Source organism: Apaloderma vittatum, unplaced genomic scaffold (assembly GCF_000703405.1).
Source record: "Apaloderma vittatum isolate BGI_N311 unplaced genomic scaffold, ASM70340v1 scaffold11030, whole genome shotgun sequence".
NCBI classification, from domain to species: Eukaryota; Metazoa; Chordata; class Aves; order Trogoniformes; family Trogonidae; genus Apaloderma; species Apaloderma vittatum.
Window position 1 is genome coordinate 50,077 of NW_009694027.1, and position 11,815 is coordinate 61,891.

Genomic DNA, 11,815 nt, shown 5'->3' on the forward strand with positions numbered 1-11,815 from the left:
TCACACCTGAGATGCATGCTGTTTTAAAAATTTTCAAGCACAGTAAGTAATTCCAGTGGCTTTATTTCATCCTGAAAGAGGAGAAAGAAGGGCCTATAATTAGCTTTTCTCTGTCACCATCCCTTTTACTTGTTGGGTTTTTAATTGCATACCAATACATTGACTATATACAATAAAACTAGTAGGCTGCACATTGCAAAATCAAGGCTAAGCACAATAGTCTGGGTCAAACACAGCCACAGAACAAACTGTCAGCTCCTAGCTCTAATTGCTGTGTAGCTAGCTCTAGCCACACACCATGTGCCTTCCCTGCTGTTTTCAACTAGAAGCACTGGCAGCCTTTCCGCTGCACATAAAACCATCATCCAGGTTTGATACGAACTTGTTTTCACTTAGTCTTATGCATTCAATCATCACATCAGGACAGTTCTCTTTCAGAGACAGAGTTATTGCTCCTTCCACACTGTATGTAAAACAAAATCAGCTCAACTGTTCAGAGAACAATCACCTAGACTGAAAGTAGAGACAACTGCAATTCTGAGGGATACAACACTGAAAACATCTCTTTGTCCATCCCTCTGCCTGACTCTGGGAAAGGACTTCTAAAATAATAGCATGTTTTAAACCAAGGACCATTCCTGATTTTAACAACTCCATTTTTACTTCATAAAACTTCTGAAAGCAATATTTTGCTTATAGCAAAGGCACAACCGCCACGTCAGAGCAAGACAAAAAACAGGGCAGAGGCAATAAATACCAGTTAGGAGGTAGGAGAGCTAAGAAGAATATGAAGTTGCTGTGGTGGCATAATAATACCCATCACAGTGGTTCCCAAGGCACTTACTATTCTTTCTCATTCTATTGTAATTCTACAGCCTGCAGACTGAGATAAGATTACAAATACAGATCTCTCTTACTTGAAGTTTCTTCAGCAGCGCTGCTTCTGTATGGTTTCCTTGTTTGGCTTGCTTGGCTTTCCAGTACTGCTTCTGGGCTGAATATCGGTTCATAGGACACACCTTGAAAAGGCAGTCTGTGGAAGATTGAAAGAAATGCTCATAAGCAACGTTGAAAGACACTTCCTTCATTTTTAAGCATGCTTTGGTTTGGTTTTCTTTTTCCAGAAATGCCTAGATACCAGTGTTTAAACATAGTCACCAAACAGCTCGATGGCAATGATACCATAAACAGGGTGACAGAAATCTGAGTTGCACCTAAAACCCTCAGTGCCCGGCATGTGAGCTCGCTGTGCAACCCCTCTGCAACCTCTGTATGAATCCCAGGCTGTGAGCCTGCCACGGGCCAAACTGCCTATTGCTTTATTAGCACTCTGTGCCGCAGCACAATGCTACAGATGCACTGTTCCAAGGCACATGAAACTTTGAGGAAAAATAAGTCCTGCTTTCTGTACACCATACATCTGCCTTCCTGGCTCCTTCTGGCACTGCTGAAACAGGAGATTGCATGGGCATTCACCTGTAAGCCACTGGGGAGGTTAAGAAGGTGTTTGGGTCTACACGTGCCCTCACTAAGAGACGATTTTAAAAAGAAAATAACAGTAAAAACAACAGTGACACAAACGGAACACCACCGCCATCCAATAGGCCAGGTGAAGAAAGGGGTAAGGAGGGAGGGAGGGAAGGCCACCCGAGAGGAATCACCTGAGCAGGGTGGCTGCCCAGAAAACCAGTACACTCTGAGGGGACCGCAGCCATCCAGGGAGTAAGAAACGAGAAGCAGCAAAGGAAAGCGAGTCGCAAAGCACAGACCTCCATGCCCTCCCCATCCCGTGCTGGTGCAGCGATGGAGCTGGGAACCAGGAAGGGAGAGAGGTGTGTCAGGAGGGAAGCCAAGGGGTGCTTCTCTAAATGTTTCTTCTGTTGTTCATCTTTATTTCCCAATACCAGAATTAATAATTGAAAGATAATGTTAATTGGCAGTAAACCTTATTTTGTGAAATTCCCTGATTCAAGACTTCTTGTTTTTCAGGGGTCCAGTGACAGTCCTGTAGATTGGAAATAGAGGCTCATGACTCTTCCAAATCTGACTGCTTTTAGAGTGATAAATGTTACCTAGCCTAAAATGGTATCTGCTCTAAAAGCTTGGCCGGAAAGGCATTTTACTTAGCAGATTTTGGTAATTGTCCGTTCACACCCCACTCATATCAGCTGGCAAGAGGAAGGGACAGTTTTGCTGTAAGACCAGTAAGAACATACAGGACTGCACATGTACTATAGCATGAAACTCTTCACCAACATGGGTTGAGATTACGAGATGACAAAGGAAAGCCTGACCCAAGCTATCAGCCCTCCACTGATAGCCAAGCACTCTCTGAGGATTAATCCACATCCGGAGGAGAACAACCCTCCTGCTCCTTGCCAGGGTCTCGGAGAGGTAGAGGTGGGAAGGAAGTAACTACTCCTTCCTGGCTCCCAGCCACCCAACCATGGCACAAGCTAGAGCTACGTAATAGCAGCAATCCAACCTACTTAGAAGAGGTTTTTCCCCAGGGCTGGATTAAGAATAAAAAAATTCCTCTTCTGATCCCACAAGCACATCTTGCAGGTGCTGACACCCCAGTTTGGCCAGAATCAGCAACATCACTTCCCTGCTGATCGTAACGCAACTTTCCCACCAAGAAGAAACTCGGCAACACCACCCGAGAGCTGCATCGCACAGAGCATGGCACAGTCAGTCCTCCTCACAAAAATAAAGAAAAGAAAGAGATAAAGAGGAGAAGAAGCACACTAGGCCCAGGGGAATAGCATGAAATGTTTATTTACCACCACACTCAACACAGTTAATGGCACATGCATTGCACAAAATAATTTGAAAAGAGTCCTCTCTACCCTCAGCTCTCCTGCCACCTTCTCCAAAGAGAGTCCCCTTCCAAAAGCACTGTACAGTCACCCTTTCCTCTGTTATCGAAGACGCTGCAATATGAAATAGCAACCACAATATCAACACTAAGTACACGTCCCAGTTACACACAGGCTCAATGTGTAGGTCACTGCTGAATTTACCAAACTTGCACGTCATTCTTAAGTAGAGTATAATCTCGTCATTCACTCATTACTGTCACAAAAACATCAGCAGGGGAAGTTATAGGGAACAATCCTAAAGTCAGAGTCTGGGCGTTTAACCACTGAGTCAGGTCAGCAGCAGACAGTTTCTATTTTACAGTGCTGTCCTACTCACTATCTGATTTCCAGAGCAAGTTTAGCATCTGCAGTTGCTAACTACCTAGGAGTTGTTCCAGCTCTCCAATCCACAAGAGCACATGAGAAGATAAGTTTCCTAACTGTTCCACTCTGAGTGGAAATTCAAGTGTCAAACTCACAACATCTCTATAGAAGATGCACCAAGGCAGACCCTATTCTCATTTTCAACACTATCAATCCAATGGAATTACTCTTTCACACAGGGAGGAAGAGGAGGAGATCTAGCTCCTCTAAGATCTATCCTCCAACACATCCATCTCTTTACAGTCTGTGAGGAGTTACTGAAACCATGTTACCGTAGGAATATCTCTTGTGATACAACAGGAGAGAGAAGGGGAATCTCATGTGAAGACTGGCCTTGCCTTTCCTAAGTAAAAATGAACTCTCATTATTTAAAAAAATACAGGCAACACCCTTAACTACAATCAGGCCCAGCTAAGCACAGCTATCTGATGTCAGTGCTGTCAAAACCACTGTAGTAAGATAGTGCCACAGCTTCCTCCCACCACCTGCGTCCCCAGAGCTAGCAGTCTGTGACAGGGCTGGCTCTCAAGCCACCAACCAAGCTGCAACGCCTTTAGTTCTGCAAATCTGCCATTTGTCCTCTCATATATTGACCATCACACCAAGGTTTTCAATGCATTGCTTCTTCCCTTCAAAGCAGTTGATCTTCCTCTACTATTCATAGTGGAAAAGCTTGTTCAAGCAAAAACACTGCGGGTGGTAGAACTTTCCTTGGCACTGACACAAAGTCCTCAGCAATCTGCTCCCTAGTCACAGACCTGAGCTGCTGTTCCTAAGAGAAAGCATAACAAATCTTTATCAAAGCAAACCCAGCCACCTTGCAAAGGTGTTTACTTTCATTTCAAAGGGGAACATTCACAATGTCATACAATCTAGAGTACATAACTCCCAGGTAACTTTTGCAATATCCTGGACACCTAGAAGGAATAGTTACAAAATGCTGTGTACTGTTAAATCACGCTGTATGTTGCAGAAGATTTTACGTTGAGTATCAATATTTCATCCCACAAGAAAAAAGCTCGCTATTATTTTCTGTAACAATCCATAATTAACGTGCCTTCTCACAAGTGTTCATAAAACACTTATTTCTCTGAAGTAACAATACCTTCTTTTTATAGGACCAGTCTTTATTTCTCAGTGACTCCTCGCATATCCTGCGACTTGAGTAAACACTCTGCTTCTCATCCTCATGCTGAATCTCCAAGCACTGTGCTCCTACGCTGCTGAGAGCAACGCAAGATGTGTGCACAGATGCGCAGTCGCTACTGTCGGGGTCTGCCTCTCGAAGATGGGTGAATTCTCCCACAGGAAAACTCTCCAAGAAAAGGAAATGTAGGGCTTGGTAGTCTCTGCCACCACACAGCTCCACCTGCAGCCACACCGCACAACACAGCACTCCTCACTGCTTTAGAAGCTGAACTACTGAGAACTTTTTTCATCATTAAGATTAAAACTATTTCAATTATATTTTCCTCCATTTCTAGATTAAAAAAAATAAATCGTATTCTTTGTTTCCAGACAAGATTTCTCTACTTTTTTAAGATTCCAGGTACATTAAAAATAGGTCACTGCACTATTTTTTTTACGTTTTTTCCACTTACTTTTATTAAAGTGACAATAGGCTACTACATAAATTCGAGCTTCGTGGTTCTAAACATCGAGGGGGGAGGTCGGGGAATGAGTGCCTGCCCTAGAGAACATATAGTTTAAATAAACAGGAAAAAAGGAGAAACTGAAGTGTAAGATTATAAAGCAACTTTCCAACACAGACAGCAGATGAAAAGCTCAGCCCTCCCGGAGGTCAGGCTAGCAACCCACTCACGGAACAGAGCATCTCTTTCAACTTCTCCAGACGTTGTCGGATAGTCCTAGCTCCTAACTCACTACTTTAGGAGTTTTACATAAACCCTTTTCTTCCTGAGGATACTAATTAAGTAGGCACTATCAAAGGTAAACAAATAGCTTAAAATCAAATAGCTTAAAAGTATCAGCCAGTTTCACTTACTAAACTTTCATGTGTTCAACTTTGCAGTTTCATCAGTTTTCTCATACCCACAAAACCTGCCAGGCAAAATTTCAATTACTTGTGCACAAAGTAAAAAGATGGAGAAAATGAGAAACATTGCCTACCCTAGCCCACACACACATTTCTGAAACAATAAAAAAATCACTTTTTCTTTACAAAATGTAAAAAAACAAAAGAAAAAAAAGAAGGAAGCTCTCCCTGGTCACACTCCAGGCCTAACCTCCTATGCTACACTGTGGCTTATTAGCAGGTTAGAAAATATGACAAATTATCAGTGCTGAGACACAGGCCAATTACTTATTTTAGGGGGGAGAAATGGAATTTATTAATCAGAACAATCAAAAGATGGAAAGCAGCAGCTCCCAGAGCATGATCCACGGAGGATGCACCAGGCACTGAACTGCCCATGTGCCCCAGCAAAGGGCAACAACACACATTGGGCACATCCTCTGAGCAAAAAGCAACTACCCTCAGGAAGTCTGAAAAGGAAAATAACTCACATTACGCCTTTTAAATGTTTCTTGATACTGGATAAAGATGGCATAGAATGGTATTTGTCAGATACTTTTCTCTCCCTGCCCTGCTGCTCCCCTTCTTTTTTCTTTTTTTTTTAAGTGTTAGAAATTCAACTCTGGCCCATCACGGAAGATTTACATGATTTGCAGAACTAGAGAAATTATCACATGGCTTTACTTAAACCAGCAGGCTGACAAACTGGTAAGTGGAAGTGACAGGGCTATTAAATCACAGTGTGCACAAATCTATGTGTTTTGAAAAAAAAAATACAGAAAGGTAAAAAAGAGCTGGAGTGAGAATGGAAAAGAATGTGAGGGAGCAAGGAGTTGGGCAAAGATGAGTCCTAAGGAGGACAACAGTAAAAGCAATCAGGAGTCTGAAAAAAAAGTGGAACTGAGAGAAACAAGCAGAAAACACAAGAACAAACAAAAATTATTTAGAGGAAGGCAAGCAAAAAGGAAAATGGCAGACGGCAGAGGAAAGGGGAGGAGGAGGAAAGGGGAGAACACAGAGGAACATAATGGAAGGGAGAGAAAAAGTAAGAACAACGACAGAAAAAGCTTAGAACGGAATAAAAATTAAGAAAAAGTCAAGAGGAGAATATCTAGGCACTCAGACAACGCTTTCATTGAAGATGCCTAAAGAAAAAATAGGTATAAAATGTAGGGAATTTTGAATCAGTTTAATGACTTGGGTCATTTTACATTTAAAACGGAAGAGAGACTGGTGCTCCTTTTTCAGAGTTGCTAAATTCGCCCAAGAAGTAGATCTTATCTGTGCTATTTTACACCTTGGAAGCTGCAAGCGTTTCCCACTGGAGGTAACAGCATGGAGCTAAGGTATGTTTAAGGTCACAGGCTAAGGAAACTTGCAGTTCTGCTGCTCGTGATGTGACTTCCCTTCAGAAGCACTGGACATGTGGCACACAGGGTCCTTTCTAATCTCTGTGAGCCCTGGCCCTGCCACGGGGTCAGCACTTCCACCACGACACAAAGTGCTTTAGCCCTCACTAGCTGCAGTTAGAATTAGGACAAGAAGCACCTGGCTTGATCAGTCCCTTAAATGCAACTGCAAAACTGCAAATGCTTTCTTTTTTTCTTTTTTCTTTTTTTTTTTTCCCCTTCAACAGACTTCAGGAAACACGTGTGGGACCAAACTGTGCCCTCCTTTGCACCGATGCAAATCTGCCTATGCACATTGAAGAACACAGAGCCACTCCAGGCTCATTCCAATGTGAACGAAGGGGAAATCTGGACCGCGGCTTCTCTGCACGGACACAAAATGAAAACCAACCACAGCTTCCCTTAGCTTAACAATACTCTGTTTTGTAGGATGTTCTGAAACAACTAGAATAGCTACCACCCACACAAAAAATAGAAGGTAAACACGTAACAAAAAACGAAACTGCTATTTTAAGACAACTCTTTACGCAGAATTTCAGTTCAGGCCAACAGCTCGGAATCTAAATTTGATCTCTGAGTGAACTCTGTAGAAGGGATACAACCGGTTAGAAAACGCAATTCTCTTTTTTTTCCTCCTTTTTTTTCTTTTTTCTTCTATTGGGGAAAGAGTTGATAAAATATTACCAAAAAGAGAGGCCTCTTACGTTAACTTTCAGTCAGTCCTTGGAATCTAAACATCTTGTTAGAAACATGCCTTTCTCATACTTCTTTGACTCTTAGGTCATGCTCTAACCTCAAATCAACGCCAGTTCAGCTATCGGTGATAAAAACATTGTAAACCATACAGACAGTAGTTTCTATTACTCAGGAGGCCCTACTCTTCCTGCTGTTACATGCTATTTTTAGTTGCTTATGTCTAATCATTCAATTAATCATTCATGCCTAAGTCTTCTTTTTATGTCAAGAACCTAGTTAAAGCGGTTTTTGTTTGTTGTATTAACTTCACTGCTTTAATTGGATGCTATTTCCCAGCAGATTCTTGGGGGGGGGGTGGAAATACAGGTTTTGCTTACTTTTCTTGGTTACAAGAACGTTTAACAACTCTTTTGTCTCAGTGCTCTTGAGCAGAGCTATGAAATTTAACAAAGCGTGACAGAGATGTGCTTTTGGTTGTTCTCTTAATATAGACACCTCCGGGGTACTGGGCACTAAATCCCAATTAGACAGCAAGTTCCAGCTGTGTTCTCAGCAAAACCCCTGCTATTCCCACGTTTAGAATCATAGAATCACAGAATGTTTGGGGTTGGAAGGGACCTCTAGAGATCATCTACTCCAACCCCCCTGCCAGAGCAGGATCACCTAGAACAGGTCACACAGGAACGCGTCCAGGTGGGTTTTGAAAGTCTCCAGAGAAGGAGACTCCACAACCTCTCTGTCACCCTCACAGTAAAGAAGTTTCTCCTCACGTTGAGGTGGAACTTTCTATGTTCTAACTGAAACCCATTACTCCTTTTTCTATTACCGGGCAACTTGGAAATTGACTTATAAGAGGAAGGAGAAAACAACCAAACAGTGGCTTTATCTTTGCTGCAGCCATTCTTCTCAATGCCACTGGATTACACATACTTGAAGCAGCATGAAAATGCTACTGGATGTGGCCCCTAACAATACAGCCATGATAGTACAGCATGGTGGGTTGCATCAAGTCAGGTGACAAAACTTGCTTTTTCACTAATTTAGCTTCCCCTACAGATGATGCAGTTCATCCACATTAGCACAGGACCACAACGCTAGCGATAGCTAAGCAAGTCACTTCAAAATTAAATCAGATATGGGTGCACCCTATGCCAGAAGGAGGTAAAGAGTGACAGGGAGAGGAGCTGCCAGAGCCAAAGGGACCTAAGAAGCAGCAGTGAGGAGGAATGTAGCTAGCAACAAGTTTTGGGGCAGGGAAGGAAAGGGAGAAAAGGGGATCCCCAAGAAATGGAGGATCTGAGTTTGGAGGAAAGGTTAGATTCTGTGAGGAAGAGGGAGCAGAGGCAACTAGAGATAAAGGGAAGTGTTATGCAAGCAGCAAGCAGAGGTTGTACTAGGGAACAGTGCCAAAACTGTCTACAACTAATAGAAACCATTCCCCTGCAGAAGCTGGGATGTAACTCAGAGTAGAGCCCTCGCATTTCCCAGCAGCAGAAAGCAGCTGTAAGTCTTGTCTGTGCCTCTTCCCCCTCTGGCAGCTGAACTATGCACACACGTACTACTGCCACTACCGATGGCACGCCACTAAGCGCTGAGAGCTCGAATCACCTTCCACCCCGGATCAAAGTGCACAGACAATGCTACAGAAATCACTTTTTTTGGTGGGTACTTTAGTTTTTGGTTGGTTTTTATTTTTTCTTAAAAAATATAGAACACCATGGATTTTTTCCTTCTTTGCCTTTTCAAGTCAGGAATGAGCACAGAACTGTGATAAAAGAACTCTACTGAAGTTATAAAATCAAGCCCTCAAACGTTAGACAATGAAAAAAATAAGGTTGTCTTTTGAACCTCTGTTCAGCTCCCTGATCATAGGCATTTGGATGTATTCTGCAACTATACTGCCACATGGAAATCTTTTCTAGTGATCCGTATCTCATCTAGAAACCTGGATAAGTTCTACTTTGGGAACACATCAGGGTAGTGAAATGACAGAAATATCGTCCAAAGAATCTCCACCTGAAATTTTGTGCAGCCTGGAAGCTGTGAATTACGTATGTCTTTGCAGGCAGCAAGAGGATGAAATCACAGTTAGGTAGCCTGAAAGCCACAACAGAGAACTTGATTTTATCCCCATCTCTGTTATAAAGTTATTCCATGACATCACACAAGTGACTGAAATTTATTACTATTAGTTTCTAAGTGTACATCCTCTCTTTCCTAATTTCTAATAATAAAAACTGGAAATAAATTAATAAGGTTAAGAACGTCAGTGCAACCCCTCAAGATAGATGCAAGCAGCCATGAAAGACATTCCTCTTGCACTAAACCAGGCAAGCCATAACTGTCTTTAGCTCTTATCTAGTGTGAATCCAAGCTCATCTAAGCCAAAAGAGGTCTGGATCAGGCTAGAAAGGCTCTACGCTGGCACAGCATGGCCAATGGCTCAAATCAAGTACAGACAAGACTGAGAGGTTTTATTTCCATACCCTGCACATAACCACATGTAACTTCAGATACCACAGGTGCATTTTTTAGCATTCAAGAAGTAGAAATTGCATGTTGTCAGTGCATTATTTCCCCCAATAAGCAAAACAGAGTTACCCAAATCTGCAAGATCGTGTCTAAGAAAGTTGAGAAAAATCAGATAAGGTTTTAAGCAAAAGCAAAATTAAAAGCTGACAACCTGAATATAAGAAAATACTTCGTTACCATGAGGGTGACAGAGCCCTGGCACAGGCTGCCCAGAGAGGGTGTGGAGTCTCCTTCTCTGGAGACTTTCAAAATCCGCCTAGACACGTTCCTGTGAGACCTATTCTAGGTGATCATGCTTTAGCAGGAAGGTTGGACTAGATGATCTTCAGAGGTCCCCTCCAATCCTTACCATTTTGTGAGTCTGTGAAAATATTTGGGGGTAGTCCTTAAAGTGTTGTCTCATCTTTTTAAAAAATAAACAAACCAGCAGCTCACGTAGATTTAAACTCAGAAGCTTGTTTCCCATTTACAGTAAGAGCAGGGCTGGAGGAAGGAGTTGGTCACACAGTAGGGGATCTGCATTCAGTGTACAAGAAGAGAGCAACCAGCTCTTGGACTACAGGAAAATTATTTCCTTTCCCCATGTTTTACATCTACCTCTCACGCTCTTGTGGATTTTATATTTAGTTTTTAAGATCCGTCATTTGCATTCCACTTGGAAACTTCAGCAATGCGTTCCCAAACCATGAAGGCATCTGGGAAGTTTTGTGTCTGGTATGGCAAAGTTCTCCAGGAGTCAGAAATGCATCAATCAGTCATTTAAAAAAAAAAAAAAATCCCCAGTTACTGACCTCTGAACTTCTTTGGAGGATTAGCAAGGTCACCTGCCTCTGGCTGAACCACACACCGGTCATCCACTAACCTAGAAAAATAGAAGTCATTACACTTACTAAAACATGTATTTGACATCAATATATACAAATGCAGAGACATACCTGTTACATCACAGATACAGAAGCTTACATAATTATCCAGATTAATTCAAAAAATACCTTAGAAACTCTATTATTCAATTACTAAGCATAACTCTGTATTTTCCTTCAAGAAAGAATATTTCTTCTATTGTACTGAATCATGGCCTACATTACAGATCCCACTTTATTTAAAATTGGTTCAAGTCCCTTCTGTTATACCATGTACATTGATGTTACATATAAAATTCTTGTTTTCTTTTGCTAGGACCCATTAACCCTGAATCAGAAATGGTTTGTTTTTCTGCAGCTGTCAAGATTTTCACAGCCATTACCCTATGGCATAATCCAAAGAGACTCTGAGCTTCTTAAATGAAACCTGGAGAAGACCTCAAAGACAAATGGTAGGAAGGCACACTTCCAGCACAAGAAGGTTACGGAGCACATCTTCCTAAGTGTCATCCTGAGGCATATATAGGACAACCAGGGGTTCAGGCCCAGTCAGCATGGGTTTATGAAAGGTAGGTCCTGCTTGACTAACCTGATCTCCTATGGCAAGGTGATCCACTTAGTGCATGAGGGAAAGGCTGTGGGTGTTGTCTACCCAGACTTCAGTAAAGCCTTTGACATCATTTCCCACAGCATTGCCCTGGAGAAACTGGCTGCCCATGCCTTGGGCAGGCACACTTTTCACTGGGGAAAAACTAGCTGGATGGCCGGGCCCAGAGAGTGGTGGTGAGTGGAGTTAAATCCAGTTGGTGGCCAGTTGCAAGCGGGGTCCTTCAGAGCTCAGTACCAGGGCCAGTTCTCTTTAATATCTTTATCAACGACCTGGACAAGGGGATCAAGTGCACCCTCAGTAAGTTTGCCACAGCATCCTGGCTTGTACTAGGAGCAGTTGGCCAGCAGGAGCAGGGATGTGATTCTGTCCCTGTGCTCAGCACTGGGGGGGCCTCCCCTCGAGCCCCGCGTGCAGGGCTGGGCCCC

At 42.7% G+C, this 11,815-nt stretch overlaps 1 protein-coding gene across 1 annotated transcript in view; it reads right to left on the reverse strand.

Moving 5' to 3' along the window:
- Window positions 1-10,779, reverse strand: part of LOC104271400 (inositol 1,4,5-trisphosphate receptor type 2-like) — a gene marked incomplete at both ends in the record, with an annotated part of 58,213 nt that extends 47,434 nt beyond the window's left edge. Inside the window, 2 exon segments of the mRNA XM_009866059.1 lie at window positions 918-1,033; window positions 10,709-10,779. Coding sequence (XP_009864361.1) covers window positions 918-1,033; window positions 10,709-10,779 — 187 coding nt within the window.
- Window positions 10,780-11,815: the final 1,036 nt, after the last annotated feature.